General features: G+C 43.0%; 2 protein-coding genes across 2 annotated transcripts in view; both read left to right on the forward strand.

Moving 5' to 3' along the window:
• mthfd1b (methylenetetrahydrofolate dehydrogenase (NADP+ dependent) 1b) overlaps positions 1 to 20,806 on the forward strand; it is a 36,200-nt gene continuing 15,394 nt past the window's right edge. Inside the window, exons 1-10 of the mRNA XM_084045456.1 lie at positions 1 to 138; positions 4,338 to 4,422; positions 9,497 to 9,556; positions 9,669 to 9,722; positions 10,220 to 10,356; positions 15,611 to 15,711; positions 15,947 to 16,083; positions 17,190 to 17,301; positions 18,300 to 18,427; positions 19,363 to 19,460. Coding sequence (XP_083901582.1) covers positions 101 to 138; positions 4,338 to 4,422; positions 9,497 to 9,556; positions 9,669 to 9,722; positions 10,220 to 10,356; positions 15,611 to 15,711; positions 15,947 to 16,083; positions 17,190 to 17,301; positions 18,300 to 18,427; positions 19,363 to 19,460 — 950 coding nt within the window. The 5' untranslated portion in view covers positions 1 to 100. The remainder of the gene's footprint in view (positions 139 to 4,337; positions 4,423 to 9,496; positions 9,557 to 9,668; positions 9,723 to 10,219; positions 10,357 to 15,610; positions 15,712 to 15,946; positions 16,084 to 17,189; positions 17,302 to 18,299; positions 18,428 to 19,362; positions 19,461 to 20,806) is intronic.
• Positions 5,521 to 8,310, forward strand: LOC311036885 (GPI inositol-deacylase-like; the record flags this gene model as incomplete). The annotated part of the gene is made up of 1 exon (XM_084045896.1): positions 5,521 to 8,310. One exon carries the CDS (start codon positions 5,521 to 5,523, stop codon positions 8,308 to 8,310), a length of 2,790 nt encoding a protein of 929 aa, XP_083902022.1.

Below are 20,806 nucleotides of genomic sequence, written 5' to 3' on the forward strand. Positions count from 1 at the left end.
CAAAACTTGGTTGTGTTGCTCCTCTCACAACAGAAGAGTGAAGACAGGCTCACATCTGCATCTCACAGCCACACAACTGTCCCTACAGCCAGGTCACACCATGTCAGCTCAGATCATCAGTGGCAAAGAAGTCTCAGCGTAAGTTGATTTCATTTATCTTATTAATAGTACATACTTTGAATGGATGAAGCATGCTATAATGAGCCATGCTGTCTGTCTGTGTGCGGCGGGCTAACTCCTTGCTTCTGATGTCAAGTTCTATATTATTATTACATTAATCAATTCATTCATTGAACTGAGTCATCTTGGAATCTTAAAACTTCCTTACAAGAGCTGGCCTGGCTGGTACATGTATTAATTGTCTTGAGCTTGAGTGACAATGAATGGATTGTTATAAAGTGGCATTGTGTGTTGACCACGTGCAAAATCAATATGCAGGGATTTTAATATGACATGTTTGTATCCTAATAATGATTGGAATGAGAAATGAGCAAAACTGGACGGAGGAGTGTATGGCCAGGTTTGAATTGGTGCCATATACCCTCTGAAGTCAGGTCAGGGTCAGCTTTGGCCACTGTTTGTGAAGATTAATCGGTTAGGTATTATGTAATAAGTTTATATATTGTGGCCTTTGCCCTTTACGCATGGGGAGTGACCTGTGGTGATGTTGACAGAGACTTTTATGGCATTCTTCAGAGCTGATTATTTCCAAAACAATGCCTTTGCATTCCTATTTGTCACTGCCTGTATAGGCTTGTAAACAAAACAAACAATGCAAATAAATAACATTTACCACTATGTTGTAAGCATGTCAGTAGGTGCTGCCAAAAGCACATGCACTTAAAGTAGACACAAGATGACTTTGATAAGTGCACAATAATCAGTGGCACATGCTTGTCACAAGACAGATGGCCTGCAGCCAACTGCCCCCGGCCCTCACACTACCTATTAGGTAATTATTTAATGCAAATCACTGACCAGGGGTCCATTCATCATCACCTCCATCAACAGTTGCATTTGTTGCTGCTGTCATTTGGAGGTCGATTTGTACAAGCTGATATGATGGGATAGTCAGTGTGTGTGGTGGAGCAGTGGTTCTGGTTCTCAACCCTTTCAGGCCGCGACTCCCCCCCAAAATAATCATGTTTGAACTGGGGACCCCCCACCCTGACAAGCACTTGGAATTATAGGATTGAATCATTACATTTAGTTTGACTCGGTTCCACAGATAAATATTGTGAAAATAGCCGATCTACAAGCCCACAAGGCCTCGCAACTGTAGATTTCACAATGTTTGCCTCTTTCTTATATTGTTTGACAATTTGGCCAATGTTTGAGCAGTTTTTATAGTGTACTTTGTTGATAACGTTTGATGCAGTAATGTTCTTATTTCTTTCTTTCTTTTTAAATTGTCATTTCACTGTTATCTGGGGACCCCCACTGGGGGTGCCGACCCACAGGTTGAGAACCACTGTGGAGACAGGTGTTGTGCGTCTTCTGGTTTCTTGAGCCTATGATGCGTGAAATTAACCTTCTTGCACACAGGGTCAATTTTGGGAAGGGCTCTTAGTTTGCACGTTCAGGCAATTCCTGGAATTAAGTTATTCCAGGAAGGCTTTGACCTTATATACTGTACCTTCATCAGAATGCAACAATACAAGTGTGGATGCCCCTCACTTGTATGATTCTTTTCCTTAGCTGATCAGTGGTGGGTAGGAATGGATGACATTTTGATCCAATCAAGGCTATTTTATAACCCTCGAGTGTAAGGGTATTCTATGAGTTGTGAATGGATTATGATAGCCATATCTCACAAACTGATTTGGTGACCGGCAGAGACTCTTAGAGTCTCCATTGAGTCTCCTACCGGGGACTCCCCGCCAGTCATCAAATTATTGGCTCAGGAATGCGACAAAAACAAAAAAAAAATCCATGAATTAAATGCTTCGTGGGGTGTGTAATTGATAGAAAATAAGTATTTTTTTGGGTGAACTACTCCTTTAAGGGATTGTTGCTCTCTTTCTTAGCCACTTGAACCCTAGCATCCCTATTCAAGGCATGTCACAGGCGAGCATTCTGCGTAAATAGCAAATCAACAAGCTCACAAAGGTGAGGAGGCCTATTTTTGGTGAGGTGGTGTTGTAGAGGGGGGAAAAAGCCATGGAGTGGGCCATGGATAGAGCCATGGGGGACCGCAGTCAGGGTATATAGGGTTTAAGTAGGTTGTACTTATAGGCTATTTCCTTTGAGTAAATAGAGCATGTCTGGTTCAGAAGACATTGGCATATAGAACATTAGTTAAAGCGGCACTATGTCACTTTCTTTTTTTATGAATAAAATGTAATTTGGTTTTGTCCAATCTGTATGGTAGAGTATGTTAACACAATATAACTTATACAATTGGGGTGGTTGTATTTAGTCCCCCTGCTCTTCTATTGAGACATTTAGATCGTGTCAAAGGTCATGTCTCACCTAGACACAGGATCTGACATGAAGTTTGACCTGATGGTCAAGATTCAATTTATCTCCTGAGCAAGCAGGCAGGCTCTATTAGCTCAATGGTAAAAAACAAATCAGCACTTGCGCAGGATACCGGGTTCAAATCCGGGGTAGAAGAGGAGAGTTACATAGTGCAGCTTTAAGTTCTAGGTCAGTTTGTTTTGTCTGAACTATGTCACTTAGAAATATTGCTGTGTCATTGTGTTGAGTCATAAAAGTTAGCTAATACACTAACAAATGGTTGTCCTCTCAGACAGGCTTAGATGGTTGGTAAGAATCTGGTGTGGTTATTGGGGATTGAAGGCTCTTGAGAGAATCCTACACCTTTTTAGGACTAGTAAAGGGATTAGAATCCATTCTGCGACGTTTCACAGAAACCCCCTTTTGGCATTCATTCAGCAGCGTTGTGTTGCCTATAATATAGTTGTGGTGGGGGTTGGGTTTCTGAAAGAAGTAGCCGTCCATGTAAGAGTCATTTGTGTCACTGTCACTCGGACCAGTGTAAATCACATGATCAGGTGCCCAACCCCTGTAAGACCAAAAGCACAGGCAAAAGTTGCGATCCAAGACTTGCATGCATGCATACATACAGTACATATACATACATACACATACATACATACATACATATGCACGCACACACGCACGCACACGTACATACATATTGCATATACATATACACAACTCATATTGAAGGCCTGATCAACATGCATCATTATTTCTGAAGCAGTTCCAGCTTGATTACACACTTTAATGTTTGATTAGTTGTATGTATAAAGCATACATCTTGTGCTTAAGCTCTGCTTTTTCCCCCCACCAGTGCCATACATGTTTATATGACATGTTCTTTAAGCCGGTCTGATGATGTGCCTATGCTTTGCATCATCTTTAACATATTGCAATGTTTGTCCCTGTTCTCTATTGGCATTAAGATAAAGTTTGGACCATTCACCTGAAATGTGAATGACTTGCTGCAATGGCCTGGTGTCCACTCAGAGATACTATTTTATCACAAAATGTTCAAAGTATCAACTGTCAATCTCTCCAAAACAAGAAGTCGTGATAAAACCCAAAGAAATGGCACAAACAGCCTGACCAGCCTTACATAGGAAGGCGTTTTTGAAATGCAGAGCAGGCGTGCATGCTACTTCTGGTTGGCGGGGGCTAGTTCTGTCACAATTATTACATAATAATCGTCTAATCGCATTATCTGCAATTTATATGTATAAAATTATTAAATATGTCAATCATTTATTTGTATTTTTAAGTTGTGTGTCATATCTGCCCTGTTAAATTTTGTATTATTATTCGTTTTCATATGTTCAATGCCAAACACACAATTAAATCGTTAATCGCAATTATTTGAGTGACAATTAATCATCAACTTAAATTTGTAATCGTGACAGCTCTAGTGGGGGTCAGTGGGTGCTCACCTACAGAACAAAAATGTTAGCACAGGTCAGGATTGCATTTTTATTGTGCAACTTCAGGCTGCTAGCGTGGTCCGTCATGGTGCATTCATCAGATCATCAGGGTTGATTTTATTACTGTCTTTATTACTTTACGTTCTGCTGGTTCGCTGGGCCATGACTCTTCTCATCTCTCTCAAACTTCACTTTGCTTCATGGGCTGCCAGGCCATGGAGGTCTATAGCTTCAAAGGTCTCTGGCAATCATTTTCAACATGATTTGATGTGTCTGGTTTTCAGTAGAAAATCTTATTTTTTTTGTTGAGCAACGTGGCCATGCAAAAAAAAAATGTAACGTTTTAATTGTTTTGTTTGCAACCCCTACCCCAGACTAAAATCTAAATTATCTTCCTCTCTTTCTGGACCCCAGCCAGGTGAGGGAGAGGCTGAGGAAGCAGGTGCAGCAAATGAAAACCCAGGACCCCAATTTCAGTCCTGGTCTGGTGGTCTTACAGGTCAGTGCAAGATGGTCATTATTATGGACCTGGATGTTATCCTGTTAATGGCTATTGTTACTAGGGATGGGTACAATAACCGCATTACCGCAATACCGTGGGGTTGAGCTCATTACTGCATTAATAATAATGTTTTTTTTTTCCACTGTGGTAATACAAATTACATACCGCCCCAGTCCTGCACTAGTTATTGTTACCGGCTATTACTACTATTACTATGCACTTTCTCAGGGCTTGCCCTTTCCAGCTTGTCCTCAGCGGGTAATAATTTGTTTCATTAACCACATTAACCCTGGCGTCCTTATTTTGGGCATGTCATTCAAGGTGAAAAAATGTCAGTAGAAAAAGTCCTTTTGCACACCTTCTAAAATGGACAGGTGTGTCAGAGTAATGAACTTGAAAAGAGCAAAAGGGGGGAGTCCCGCACACTGTCTTCAGAAAAAAAGTATAGTTTATTGCAGATACAACACAACAGCTCAACCCAACTATAATCTTTTTTGCAAGTCAAGACTTTGCTCTTCTCAGGTGAAGAAAGTCAAACATTTTCAAAAACTAGGGCAATGCTCTTTGGGAACACATACACCTCCGGTTATGCAATACCTGTTGCACCCGTTGTCAGAGTGCGTAGTGCAGTGACCTTATTATCATCGTACTTGAAAGCTATTCTATGATGTCATAATGGTGACATCAGGAATCTTCATATATGTGCATAATAGGGACACAGACAGAGGGACCCACAGACAGACAGACAGTCTTAAGGACGGATACACAGATAGTGATGTGTGGGTTAATAGATTTTTGTATTCCTGGAGAACCGCCGTATTCCTGGTCTAACCGTCTTCTCCCTTCGGCACTGCACTCCGTTGGGTCCTCCGCGATACTCAAGTTGAAGTCGGTCGGGCAGTTCTCGAGAAGATATAAACAGATTTTGCACATTTATAGACTGATGTTTGTCTACAAAATAGTGCATTTATATAGTGCGTCAGTTCACCCATTCACACACCGACGGTGGAGGAAGCCATGCAAGGCGCCGACCTTGCTCAGTTAGGGGTTCCCAAGCGTCTGCTCTGGCTCCTGAGCCACTGCAGCTGAAGCGGGATGAAGGAGGTCTTGTACGTTAGTTGCGGTTTAGTTGTGGTTCTTCTGGCAGCGGGTCTGTGGGGGATAATGACGGGCGTTGAAGAGAAAAGATGCAACATGACTTATCTGTTTGAATACCCAGAGTACCGGCGGGTGGCGCTGCCTCATCGCGTGTCCAGGTTGTATCCAGCGTATCGTCTGTACCTGTACGGGGAGGGGCTCTACGCTAAGGAGACCCGAGCTCTCAATCTCACGGGGGCTCCCGTGCTCTTCCTGCCTGGAAACGCTGGCAGTTACCGACAAGCTCGTGGCCTGGGCTCGGTGGCTCTCCGCAAGGCAGAGAACATGGAGGGAGGAGTCCACCTGAACGTCTTCACGGTGGACTTCAACGAGGAGCTGGTGGCTCTCTACGGCGGCAGTCTGCGTCGCCAGACCCACTTTGTGCACGAATGTATACAGGCCATCCTCCGCCTCTATAGGGACACGGAGTCGCCCCCTCATAGTGTGGTTCTGGTGGGTCACTCCATGGGAGGGGTGGTGGCCCGTGCTCTGTTCACCCTGCCCCGCTTCAGCCCTCATCTGGTCAGCCTCATCATCACCCAGGCCTCTCCTCACCTAGCCCCCGTGCTGGCCCTCGACACATTCCAGCTGGACTTCTACTCGGTGGTGAGACAGAGGTGGGTGGGTCACGCAGAAGACCTCCGCGGTGTCACCGTCCTGTCTGTGGGAGGCGGCTACCGTGACTACCAAGTACGCTCTGGCCTCACGTCCCTTCCCTGTGCCCCGGGAGACCCCAGCAAGCTGGCCATGGTGTCAACTGCAGTTCCTAGGTTATGGGTCTCCGCTGATCATGCCGCTATATATTGGTGTTTAGAGTTTGCTCTCGCCACTGTCCGTGCTTTCTTCGATCTCATTGAACCTGATACTAGACAGTTCTCAGTGGACCCAGAGAGGAGGAGGTCAGTTCTGAGCCATCACTTCATTAGACATCCTGTCATGATGCTGGGGGCGGAACCTCCAGAGACCTCCATCTCTTTCTCAGATTCTCCGGAAGCTTGGAGCGAAGTGAACACACTGCGTCTGGCTTACAGCACACCAAAGGCTGGACAGGTCAAGTACTTTCTGTTTGCGCTGTCCAGTCGGAGGAAAGCTTACAGCCACTTCTACTGTCGCAGCAGCAACTTGGAGATGACCAGCTGGGTCTTTGGTTGCACACAGAGGATCGGCTCGGTTTGTGTGCATGCGGTCGATCTGTCTTTGGGAACGGAGCTCCTCCCAACATACAAGGTTGTCACCCTGAGTCTCAGCGACCTGTCCTCTGTGTCTCATCTGGTGGTCAGTGCGTCCAACGCCAATGGCAAACGGTTCACAGTGGAGTGTGAGTGGCAGACGCAAGAGTCTCAGATGATGTCGCTTCCCGTACCACATGTCATGTCCTTTGGTTTGACTGCTACGGATGTTGTTATTAACTCCTCCTGCCTGCTACACACTGTCCAACTACAGCACTTTCATCAGGTTTATCAGGCTTTCCGCATCACCATTGCAAGCCACTGCACAGTACAGAAAGACAGAATGTCCGATATATACAGACTGATGGTACCATGGTTCAGGGAAGACTCTTTAACCACAGTCAGTGTTCCATCAGTAACGGAGATCTCGGGGATTCTCCACACCAGCAGACCAGACAACACCTCCTCTGTTCTTCTACAGATGCACACTGCTCCCAACTGCCATTATAAGGTGTCGGTGAGGACTTCATTTCCCGGAGTCCTTGTGCAGGTGTTGAGGTTCTCTTGGCACATGTTACCTGTTTACGTGGCTGTAACGCTCCTCCTAGCCTGCGGGGGGCAGCTGTCTTCCATCCTGAGGACACGCCGGGTGCTGGACATGAGCGAGGCGGTTGCCGGCGGTCTGCAGCCTCACAAGGTGCACGTTCCTGTTTACATTCTACACCTTCTGCTTGGCTGCAGCTGGTTTCTTGAGGCCTGGTCCATTCTTGGTCTCCCCTCCGCGGATGACCTCCCCCCTACGTCTCCTGATGGTTCCTTCCGTGAGGGCGTGGCTCCCGTGGAGGAGTGGTCTCACCTCCTGTCCCCTCTCCTCTACGCGTTGGGGGCGGGCATGGCATTCTGGGGCAGCGTCCTGCTCCGCCTTCTTATACGCCTGCTGTCACTGATACTGGCTCCACTAGTACATAGACCGTCGGTGTCTCGACACTGCGGCACTCTGCGTCTCCGCACGCAACTCCTCCTCATCCTGTCTCTCGCCGCACTGGGTGGGACTTCCTGTGGAGCCCTTTCGATCTTTCTTAGCTTCCTGCTCCACCTGTACAGGGTACTGAGACTACAGATGACCGAAAGCTCTCTGAGTCGCATGGCGAATCTAGCGCCCCGGAAGCATAAAGACGCGGAGAATGGCTCAGTTGATGGCCTCCGTAGGCCCAAGGAGCGTGCACTGCAAGAGACGAGGGATGACCTGCAGCTCCACCTTTGTCTGTGGGCGCTCTTCACACTTCCCGTCATGCTCGGTGCGCCCTCGCTCATCCACTGGGCGCGCAACCTGAGCTATTCCACCCGGTTGGATCCTGACCCCTGTTGGCCACACACGGTGCCTCTACTCGCTGCCCATGTGCTGCTCATGAACTCGGACGCTCTGAAACTCCGTACCAGTAAACTCCTGCCTCTGACCGCCCGTCTCCCGCTGCCCATGGCCGTCGCCATGGTGATCTTCTCTCCGCTCCACCTCTACAGAATCACCTACTTCCTGTCGGCGGCACTGGTACCCCTGGCTGTTTCCTGTCTGCTCTGAACGGTGTCTGGCTGCTATTTAGCCCACATGAGTCCTCTAACAGAAGAACCTCAGTCTGTCCAGCTCAGTGATTCTCAATCTTTTGAATTTCAAGGATCATCCGATTACGCATTAGGCCACGGACACCATTTTTGTTAAAACAAATAAAACTCTGGACCCCAATCTACACTGTAACACCCTCTGTTCATTTAACTCTGGGAGTGTACAAATCCTTACGGGTCCATTTGGTTCCATTTGAACACTCAAAGTTACAGACCCGTAAAGGGTCTATTTGGACCCCAGGTGTTCCCCGGACAAGGCCTGTCACAATTACTACATAATGCCTAATCACAATTATTTGAGATAATCAGATTGTTTTGCATAATGATCATAATCATTTCATGTTAAACATTTTCATATATTTTCAAACATTTTCAAAATGAGTGGAAATTCTACAGTTCCACAAGCAATTAAATATGTATGTTATATGTCATATCTGCCTTGTGCAACTTTTGTTTACAAAGCCTAAAAGGCCAACAAATGTAATTTCTATTCATAAGGTTCCAAGGTACCTGCTATTTTTGCTATTGGATACATGATGTATAATGTATAATGAGTGTATCCTTTCCGTATTTTGCAATCGGAAGTGTTGCATGTAGGCTTGCTTTTCAGCCTGCTACTTATTAGCTTGAAATTTGCAAAATACAGACCAGTGCTAATTTTGAAAGCAAATTTTGATTTGGTCATAGTCTTTTAAAACGTTTTTTAGTTTAGTAAATATTAAGGTTTTAGTCAACTAACTCTACAGTTGATTTAGTTGTCTAAAATGTATATTTGGCAGGCTGTGATGGTGTCATAATGCCTGATTTTTATTTAGCTGAGTGCCGGAAATAGTTGATCTACAAGCTCACAACGTGTTGCAGTGCGACGCGTTGTGAGTTATATTGGATCTCTTCTCAATTAGTCCTCCATAACAGTTTAGTCTAGTTTTTATTTGTTGACAAAACTGTCAATATATATTTAGTCATAGTTTTTGTCATAGCTTAGGTTTTTCGTCAGTGAAAAAAGGTAGTCAACGAAAAAGTTTCGTCATAGTTTTAGTCAACAAAATGAACATTAACACAGACAAGATGGCTGACAGTCTGTTCATACAGGCATTGAACAGCAATAACATAGAACTGACATGATGGCTGTAATTTATGTGTAGGTGGGAGACAGAGATGATTCAACGCTTTACATCAGCATGAAGCTCAAAGCAGCTGCAGAGGTAAAGAAATCCAGTTCGTCTTGATATTTGTTATTCATTATGCCTGTATGTATACCTTACATGTTGATCTCTCTGTTTTTTAGAACTAACCCGCCTGTTTCTTTGTGAACAGATCGGAATAAACGCAACACACAAGAAACTTCCCAAGACCGCTACCGAGGATGAGGTGAGGGATGGGGTCCCTAAATTACAATTGACCACACACACACACGCGCGCTGTCTCTGCCTTCATGGGTGGCCGTGGCTCAGGACCGGATGGTTAACGGTTCAATCCCTGGGTCCTCCTGTCAAAGTGTCCCTGAGCAAGACCCTGAACAAGATCCTGAACCTCCAACTGCCCATGATGCCCCTTCATGGCCATCTGTGTGTGTGTGTGTGTGTGGTACATTGTAAAGCACTTTGGCTTTGTTCAGACCACAGGCAAACGTGATTTGTTTTTAGAGTGACTATTCAGACATTGTCTACCTATCTGCAATGGTTGCTGTGGTAAAGACGTAATGACAGTGTGTTTTTCTTTGCTGTACAGATTGATAAATTAAAAACCAATGTGATTCCAATCTGGATAGGCCAAACATCAGACTTGAGCTGCCAGCCTTAACATAGCCTTTGGGTTATACAGTAGTTGACTAGATACATAAATCCTGACCATTTACTTGTCCATAGATTCTCCGCAGTATCAGAGAGGTGAACGAGGACTCGTCTATCCACGGCCTCATCGTTCAGCTGCCTCTGGACTCCATCCACAAGGTTGACACAGAGAGGGTCACCAACGCTGTGGCCCCAGAGAAGGACGTGGATGGGTGAGAACCGACACCAGCTTGACATGACAATCCACCTGGTTGAAATGACAATTAATGTTTATTTGTGCAGAATGACTGCTCTTTTGAAGCAAGTAGTTATTTGACATTATTGGGTGCTCATAGTCGCACAATAAAACAAGAATGTATGACAGCTGTTTATTTGCTGGGCAATGCCTTTGATCTGGCCTGACTTGTGACCGTACATATTATTATTATTGAAGAATTATTATATTATTGAGGAGAGGAAGCCTTTTCTTTAATGTAACAGGGTGCAAGGCATGAAACACAACATTTCCATGTTCTTACATCTTCGTCAGGTCATGACCTGACAAAGACGTAATAAACTAACTGTCCGAGATGCTCCAGTGCTTTCTTCTTACCCGTTATTACATATATTATTTGTTTCAGCTTAGAAAAACTCATGTCCTGTGTTCCTCCAAAATCTGTGTATTGATTATTGATGTGGATTGTTCTCTGCATTGGTTTTCAAATTCAAAGGCCAGGGGAAGGTGCCTCTGTCACTGTCGGTCCTGGTGAATCAGAGAGTCCCTCAACAACAATATAAATGCCAAATATAGCTGCAAGCAGCGATAATACGGGGCCAGTGAATAGAGAGAGAGAGAGACATGGAAACGGAATAGATTGAAGAGAGAGAGAGTGACATGGAAACAATAGATTGATGAGAGAGAGAGATGGAAACATAATGGTTTGATTGGACATCTCAACCTACTGCCATTAACAGGATTCAAACTCTCAACCTTCAGACTAATAGGCTGCAACACTACCTATAGTGCTATAGCTTTGTCCAGGCTGATATTGTCTGTTGAAGATCATAAACTCTTGCCTTCTTTCATGAACCAAGCCCCTGTTTCACTAACACTAAGATCACTCGTTCACAAACCATTTACCAATGAAGAAATTGTACATCTCCTCAGAACCAAAATTAGTGAAAGTAGCCGATCTACAAGCTCACAAACCATGAAAAGTTGTGAGATTGTAGATCAGCTATTTTCAGAATGAAGTATGTCATACGTTGAAAAAACGCCCTCTCAAATAAGCATTTCAGGTTACCTTTACCATTTGCACATGTATTCATTGATACAGTCATGTTGTTTGCAATTCAACTTAAATTAAGTCTGCATCAAGTGAGGCTTGAACTGGCGACCTTGAGATTGTGAGGCATTCATTTAAGGGAGACGCCATTGGCCCAACAGACAAGTAACTGTGAAAAAGGAGATCAGACAGATGATACAGTTTCACGCAAATAGCTGAATAATCCTGGGTTTAAGTGTTTTTCAAACTGCTCAAAATTGCGGACAATCTAAGGGCGGAGCTTACTGGTCAAAGCGATAGATGTGTTCCTCATGAGTCAAGGCACAAGTGTAAGCAAGTTTCACGACTTTCGGCCAAACGAGGCATGACTTTTGCCTGTTTAAAGTTTGCATTTAAAAAAAATTGCTATAGCGCCCCCCTTTGGCCAATTGGAGTGAGATTGGTTTCAGTGATATTTGGAATGACTCTCTACATTACTGCAACGTTTCAAAGAAATGTGAGTCTTGCATGTATGTGTTAGGGGCAGATGAATAATTTTCATAAAACTGCAATAGTTAAAATCTATTTCCTCCTGGGATTTTTGAGTAATCTGCACAAAACATTTTACACATGAACTTAGGACCTTTGCCGACAAAACAAAAGCGGCGGATTTTCCATAAGTGAAAAAATGCAGAAGTTATGAGCCAATGGCTGTTTTTCATATAATTCAAAATGGTGGGCGATCTAAAGGTCAGAGGTCAAAAGTCAGACCACGAAAGTTGTCGGGCATGAAGAGACGCATGTGTGTATCGAAGTTTCATGGTTGTAGGTCAAACAGGGCATGAGTTGTACCTGTTCAAAGTTGGCAATTTCAATTGAGTGCTATAGCGCCACCCTTTGACGAATGAGTGTGAGAATTATTTCTTGGTAGTTTTTCATGAGCATCTACCATATGGCCGAGTTTCGTAAAAAGCGTATGCACGGTTAAGCCAGAACTGGCAAAAACAAGTATTTTTCAAACTGCTCAAAATTGCGGAAAATCTAAGGGCGGAGCTTAATGGTCAAATCGATACGTGTGTTCCTCATGAGTCAAGGCACATGTGTAAGCAGGTTTCACGACTTTCGGCCAAACGAGGCATGACTTATGCCTGTTTAAAGTCTGCCTTTTCAAAAAATTGCTATAGCGCCCCCTTTTGGCCAATTGGAGTAAGATTGGTTTCAGTGATATTTGGAATGACCCTGTACATTTCTGCAAAGTTTCAAAGAAATGTGAGTCTGCATGTATGTTTTAGGCACAGATGAATAATTTTCATAAAACTGTAATAGTTAAAATCTATCTCCTCCTGGGATTTTTGAGCAATCTGCACGAAACGTTTAACACTTGAACTTTGGACCTCTGCCTACAAAAATTTCCAACGGATTTTCCATAAGTGAAAAAATGCAGAAGTTAGGAGCCAATGACTGTTTTTCATATAATTCAAAATGGTGGGAGATCTAAAGGTCAGAGGTCAAAAGTCAGAGGGTGAAAGTTGTTCAGCATGAGGAGACGCATATGTGTATCCAAGTTTCATGGCTGTAGGTCAAACAGGGCATGAGTTGTACCTGTTCAAAGTTGGCATTTTCAATTGAGTGCTATAGCGCCACCTTTGGACGAAAGATTGTGAGAATTATTTCTTGATCGTCTTTCATGACCATCTACCATATGGCCGAGTTTCGTAAAAAGCGACAGCACGGTTAAGCCGGAACTAAGATTAGCCTTCAATTGAGAGGGGGCGAAAAACAATTATCAATATAGCTGCAAGCAGCGATAATACGGGGCCAGTGAATAGAGAGAGAGAGAGACATGGAAACGGAATAGATTGAAGAGAGAGAGAGAGTGACATGGAAACAATAGATTGATGAGAGAGAGAGATGGAAACATAATGGTTTGATTGGACATCTCAACCTACTGCCATTAACAGGATTCGAACTCTCAACCTTCAGACTAATAGGCTGCAACACTACCTATAGTGCTATAGCTTTGTCCGGGCTGATATTGTCTGTTGAAGATCATAAACTCTTGCCTTCTTTCATGAACCAAGCCCCTGTTTCACTAACACTAAGATCACTCGTTCACAAACCATTTACCAATGAAGAAATTGTACATCTCCTCAGAACCAAAACTAGTGAAAGTAGCCGATCTACAAGCTCACAAACCATGAAAAGTTGTGAGATTGTAGATCAGCTATTTTCAGAATGAAGTATGTCATACGTTGAAAAAACGTACTCTCAAATAAGCATTTCAGGTTATTTTTACCATTTGCACATGTATTCATTGATACAGTCATGTTGTTTGCAATTCAACTTAAATTAAGTCTGCATCAAGTGAGGCTTGAACTGGCGACCTTGAGATTGTGAGGCATTCATTTAAGGGAGACGCCATTGGCCCAACAGACAAGTAACTGTGAAAAAGGAGATCAGACAGATGATACAGTTTCACACAAATAGCTGAAAAATCCTGGGTTTAAGTTTTTTTCAAACTGCTCAAAATTGCGGAAAATCTAAGGGCGGAGCTTAATGGTCAAATCGATACGTGTGTTCCTCATGAGTCAAGGCACATGTGTAAGCAAGTTTCACGACTTTCGGCCAAACGAGGCATGACTTATGCCTGTTTAAAGTCTGCCTTTTCAAAAAATTGCTATAGCGCCCCCTTTTGGCCAATTGGAGTGAGATTGGTTTCAGTGATATTTGGAATGACCCTGTACATTTCTGCCAAGTTTCAAAGAAATGTGAGTCTGCATGAATGTTTTAGGCACAGATGAATAATTTTCATAAAACTGTAATAGTTAAAATCTATCTCCTCCAGGGAGTTTTGAGCAATCTGCACGAAACATTTTACACATGAACTTTGGACCACTGCCTACAAAAACGGATTTTCCATAAGTGAAAAAATGCAGAAGTTAGGAGCCAATGACTGTTTTTCATATAATTCAAAATGGTGGGCGATCTAAAGGTCAGAGGTCAAAAGTCAGACCACGAAAGTTGTCGGGCATGAAGAGACGCATGTGTGTATCGAAGTTTCATGGTTGTAGGTCAAACAGGGCATGAGTTGTACCTGTTCAAAGTTGGCACTTTCAATTGAGTGCTATAGCGCCACCCTTTGACGAATGAGTGTGAGAATTATTTCTTGGTAGTTTTTCATGAGCATCTACCATATGGCCGAGTTTCGTAAAAAGCGTATGCACGGTTAAGCCAGAACTGGCAAAAACAAGTATTTTTCAAACTGCTCAAAATTGCGGAAAATCTAAGGGCGGAGCTTAATGGTCAAATCGATACGTGTGTTCCTCATGAGTCAAGGCACATGTGTAAGCAAGTTTCACGACTTTCGGCCAAACGAGGCATGACTTATGCCTGTTTAAAGTCTGCCTTTTCAAAAAATTGCTATAGCGCCCCCTTTTGGCCAATTGGAGTAAGATTGGTTTCAGTGATATTTGGAATGACCCTCTACATTTCTGCAAAGTTTCAAAGAAATGTGAGTCTGCATGTATGTTTTAGGCACAGATGAATAATTTTCATAAAACTGTAATAGTTAAAATCTATCTCCTCCTGGGATTTTTGAGCAATCTGCACGAAACGTTTCACACTTGAACTTTGGACCACTTTCTACAAAAATTTCCAACGGATTTTCCATAAGTGAAAAAATGCAGAAGTTAGGAGCCAATGACTGTTTTTCATATAATTCAAAATGGTGGGAGATCTAAAGGTCAGAGGTCAAAAGTCAGAGTGTGAAAGTTGTTCAGCATGAGGAGACGCATATGTGTATCCAAGTTTCATGGCTGTAGGTCAAACAGGGCATGAGTTGTACCTGTTCAAAGTTGCCATTTTCAATTGAGTGCTATAGCGCCACCTTTGGACGAAAGATTGTGAGAATTATTTTTTGATCGTTTTTCATGACCATCTACCATATGGCCGAGTTTCGTAAAAACCGACTGCACGGTTCAGCCAGAACTGCGAAAAGTGGCAGAAGAAGAAGAAGAAGAAGAAGAAGTGACAGAATAATGCGAATAACAATACGTGTCCAGAGCAGAGCTCTGGCCCCGTAATGATGAGCCCATTGCCTTCTGTCATGGAGTGATGATTTGCTCTTAGGGTCCAAATCAGCCATAGGTTGTGTTTAGAATGTGGAAGAGGTATAAGTTGCTGGCCCAGTGTTCATATAGTTCATCTGTTGTCTGTATATAAGGCTGACCAGCATCAATGCAGGGAAGCTGTCTCGTGGAGACCTGGCCGACTGCTTCATCCCCTGCACTCCAAATGGCTGCATGGAGCTCATCCGACAGACTGGTGAGTAGAGGCTGGGCTTGAAATCAATATCACGATTACTTCAAACCTTTGCCTCAATTACGATTAATGAATGGTTCTTTTTAAAACGGTGAAAGTAGTAGATCTACAAGCTCACAATGCATCGCGATGTGACGCATTGTGAGCTTGTAGTTGGGCTATTTTTACTCTACTCTAATATTAGAAAGGACTTGAATGTAGTTTTGACTGAAGTGACCATTTGGCCGCTTGTCCACAGGTGTGTCCGTAGCGGGGAAGAGAGCGGTGGTGATTGGCCGCAGTAAGATCGTGGGCGCGCCCATGCATGACCTTCTGCTGTGGAGCCACGCCACTGTCACCACCTGTCACTCAAAGACCGCAGACCTCCCCGGAGAGGTAATTGATTGGTTCAACCAACCAGCCAATCACACCATGACTAGCCAAGGCATCTATACCGATGACATGCACACATGTTCCAAGTGTCTCACTTAAAGCTGCAATCCGTAACTTTCATGTCCTAACCCGGGATTTGAACCGGGGTCCCGCGAGCGCTGACAGTTTTATTACAACCAGTACTGTGGTCCTACCCGACCACAAGGATCTTAATGTCTCAATGGAAGAGTAGGGAGACCACCTCCAACCATTGCAGATGTTTTAGTTATATTGCATTATAATATTCTACCATACCGATTGGTCAATATACCATTTTATTCACACAAAAAAAGTTAAGGATCACAGCTTTAACCCAACAAGTCACTCAAATGGTAAAAAAAAATATGATTAATTTGTTTATCTGTCCGTAAGGAAATGTGTCTTTTACCCAAAGATGTGTCTTTTACCCAACATCATCAGACCAATAACGGAACATATATTTTGATACAAATTGCATGCCTAGCAAGCAGATGGGCAGATTTATTATGCACCATTGTCGATTATGGGTTATATATACAGGTATATATGCAGTTTTTTTTGTGCTGTTTTACTTTATTTGGACTTCTAAATCTTAATGTTTTTTATTTGTTTGCATTACTATTTTTATCCACAATGTGGATCAAGCTCAAAGTACAATCATTATTGCCTGCAATGTTGCAACAGCTGTATTGTAATCACGTGACAGTAAAACCCTTGATCTTTGATTATCTGTCATGCGATAGGCCCTTTGTCACCTCATTTGATCTTTTTATTAATTAATTATTATTTTCAGATTGGTTTATTTAACCATTTTCAACCTGGCGTCCCTATTTGGCATGTCAGAGGTGAAAACATTCACAAATTACAAATGAGCCAATCTAAAAGCTCACAACACATCGCAATGCGCCGTGTTGTGAGCTTGTAGATTGGCTATTTTCAAAAACAAAAAAAAGTATGAAAGGGCTTGAGTGGTTAAGTTGCTTGGAGAAGGTGGTGTTGTGTAGTTGATGCATTTACACTTGTTGAGCCACCAGGGGGCTCCTGAGCAGCACATTTCATGCAGAGATTTGTCCTTTACTGTCTCCGTCCAGGTGGGCCGAGCAGACATCCTGGTGGTCGGCATCGGTAAGGCGGAGATGGTCAAGGGGGAATGGATCAAGAAGGGAGCGGTGGTCATCGACTGTGGCATCAATCACATTCCTGGTTGGTAAAACATTCAAACTTCAGAAGGCGCTGTTTTTTGATTGATTGAGTACTTTATTTAGGCAGAAATGTAAACAGCACGAGGTACAGTCAGACATTTGAGCTAAAAGGATAACACAAAAAAGTCCTGGGACTAGTTTCCATTGTGGTCCTATGTATTCAATTCACCAAAAAGGATACAAAAACAAATACAATATCATCAACAAATAAAACACTATATGTTCATCATGCATGTCAGTCAAACACATTACAGCTTCTGACACCATTGTATGTACGTTTAACCACTAAGGGAAAAAGATAAGTTAGGCAAAAGTATCTACATAGTAAAAACATATTTACAAACTTAATTTGAGGCCACAGGAGCCCTAGTGTCCCTGGGGGTGAACACATGGCGAAAATGGCAGATTGTTGTGGGTTGTGATGCATTGTGAGCTTTGTAAATCAGCTATTTTTGGCAAAAAAAAAGATTTATAGACTAGAGGAAAAATAGCAGTGGTGTAAGTGAACATTCATTTTTAACTGAACGATTATCGTTAGTTGGTTTTTTTTGTACACCTTTTTAACCCATGAAGACCTGGAACTGTGTCATTTTTAGATTTGAGCTAATAAGTATTATTTTACACTTTGGCTATTCAAAAATAGCAGATATACAAGCTCATAGCGCGGCACCGAGTGCCGCGCTACGAGCTTGTAGATCTGCTATTTTTGAAAAATCGTGAAAATGTGTGCAAATCTTTGAATATATATATATTTTTAAAGCGAACATTTTTAACTCAAATTGTTGCTTCTGGGGGGTCCCTGGAACAAAATATTTTGATGGGGGTCTGCGGCCAAATACATATAATTTTGGGGGTCCTTGACATGAAAAAGATTGAGCACCAATGATATAGAAACAAACGTTTTTCAGAATACTGAGATTTAGGAGACATGTAGAATCGGCTCTGAGCGTTTTTGTACACTAACCTCACATGTTTTTTCCCCCCCTCTTTCCCCCTCAGATGAGACCAAGGCGAGTGGGAAGCGCGTTGTGGGCGACGTGCACTTCAGCTCCGCCAAGGAGCAGGCTGGCTTCATCACCCCGGTGCCCGGCGGAGTTGGACCCATGACTGTAGCCATGCTCATGGGTGTACGTACGAAGTGTCCGCCCCCCCCCCCCCCCCACTGTTGTCAGATTTTGTGAGAGAAATAAGCAGCCAGGTCTATGAAAACGAGCCCAAAAGAAGCAACTATAGGCCACATGAGCACTTAAAACTTATATACATTGGTTATTTGAAAATAGCCGATCTACAAGCTCACAATTCGCGACGCGTTGTGAACTTGTCGATCTGCTATTTTCAAATAGATCTTGAAAAGAAAAAGTGAAATATTTGGAACAGGGGTCTTCAACGTTTTCAGGCCAAGGACCCCTTGGCTGAGAGCGAGATAAAGCAGGGACCCCCATTATATATTGTGTAAAATATTTATTTTTTCATAGATTTCATCGGCAGCTGCATAGACTTGTTTCACAACACTATCGTGTTTGATTCATGTTAACATGCACTTAAACAATGCTTAGTAAACCTGACCTTTCACTCTGTACTTAGTCTGCTCTTTTTCCTCCTACACCAAACCACTTTGCCAAAAATAGCAGATCTACAAGCGCACTGTGAGGCGTTGTGTGCTTGTAGATCTGCTATTTTTGGCTAACAAGTTCTCCTCAGAATAGGAATGCTTGGTTGAAGTGGTTAATGTAAAAATCACACAAAGATTTGGCGGACCCCCTGTAGTAACTCTGAGGACCCCCTAGGGGCCCCGGACCCCCTGTTGAAGACCTCTGATTTGGAATATATTAGGAAAAATAATTTCAGATGGCGGAGGGGTCTGTGGAGAAATACATTAATTTGGATGTCCTTGACATGTAAATGTTTGAGAACTGCTTTATTTAATAATGTGTCTGACTGACTGACTGAGAGAGAATGATCTTTTGCAACTTGATTAGTGACAGGATGGGAAGGGGTGTCGAGCACTCGGTTACTCAACGATGACGTGTTTGTGTGTGTCTGTCTGTCTGTCTGTCTGTAGAACACAGTCCAGAGTGCACAGCGTTTCCTGGACCACCACCAGCCAGGGAAATGGGACATGACGTACACCAAGCTGAACCTGCAGAGGCCTGTGCCGAGGTTAGTTCCGTCTCTCTCATCCCCCCTGCTGCACGGGTGCTCCTTCTGTGCAGTCAAATGAATTATGATGGTACTGTATCTGTGGTGATGTTTGGAGCAACAGAAAGTTGTCTTGGGTGCATTCGGTATACAGTAGAAGGCAGTCCTATCCACATGCGGCTATTGTTCCTGGGATAGAAAGCCTTAAAAAATGGATTAAAAAAGAAGCAAGCTGCTTTTTTGAATTCACTTATTTATCTTGCACGTGAGCATTGTGTGACACAGATGTCTTTTAAATTAGCATTTTTGCATCTATTGCAAGTGTAACACTGAACTATTCAACTAACCCTGCAGTGACAAATTTACAGATTACATGACTAAAGATGCTGAGATTAATGTGAAATTTATATAGCGCTTTTCTAAGAACTGCAAGTTCTTAAGAACTGAAAGTTCTTAGAAAAGGAGGGAAGAAAAGATTGATCTCACTTAGCCAGATGATCAGATATCTCTGTCTACTGATACATCTGGGGAAATCTAATGAACTGGGCTAGGATGGAGAGAACCAGTGCTAACCAATCCTGATTAGGGATGGAGCTCGAAAACCGGGTCCATTATATACCCGGGCATGAATTTATCGAGACCCGGTTTTCGATAAGCTTTAGGCTTGTCGAGCCTGTTATGGAGTGTAGCGGCCCATGACGTCATGTCTAAACTATCAAAACAAGAGGCGATCAAGAAATAAATCTAATCACCCACGCTGGCACAAACATGTTGGTCTAAAAGTGTATTGATAGCTGCAAGTTGTGCCAAACAGCGCTGCCCGTCCCTCAGTCTATCGTTGCCGAAAATGGCAGATCTACAAGCCCACAACGTGGTGCGAACAGACGCAGTGTGAGCTTGGAGATCGGCCGTGTTTGGTGCGTGACACCGTCGTACGATGAAGTATACATTGCGCTTTTAAAGTGACAGTACACACATTAACCGTTTCTTCAATATTATTTTCCAAAAGTAAAAAGGTCACTTGCCTTCTGTCTGTTAGAAAAGTACTGTATTTGAAGGCCCTAGTAAAATGTAGTGCAAGTGATATATTTTGGTTAAAACAAAGAAAAAAGAATAGAAAAAATAACTATGCATTTTTTGTTTATAAAAAGTTGAAGAGACATGGAGATTTTATAGTAATTATTACAGTACTATTCATAATATAAAGCCATTTGACACTTATTGCACATTATATGAATGGTTGTTTTAATGATAGGCAAAAATATTTTTTACTTTTGTCATCTTCATTTAATTTTAGATAGTGGTCAGCCACAAACTCACTGTTACAGCTGGCCAATAAAAAAAGATACCGGTTCTGTTCAGAATAT

This window comes from Gymnoscopelus microlampas (genome assembly GCF_963454915.1).
Source record: "Gymnoscopelus microlampas genome assembly, chromosome: 20".
Taxonomy (NCBI): domain Eukaryota; kingdom Metazoa; phylum Chordata; class Actinopteri; order Myctophiformes; family Myctophidae; genus Gymnoscopelus; species Gymnoscopelus microlampas.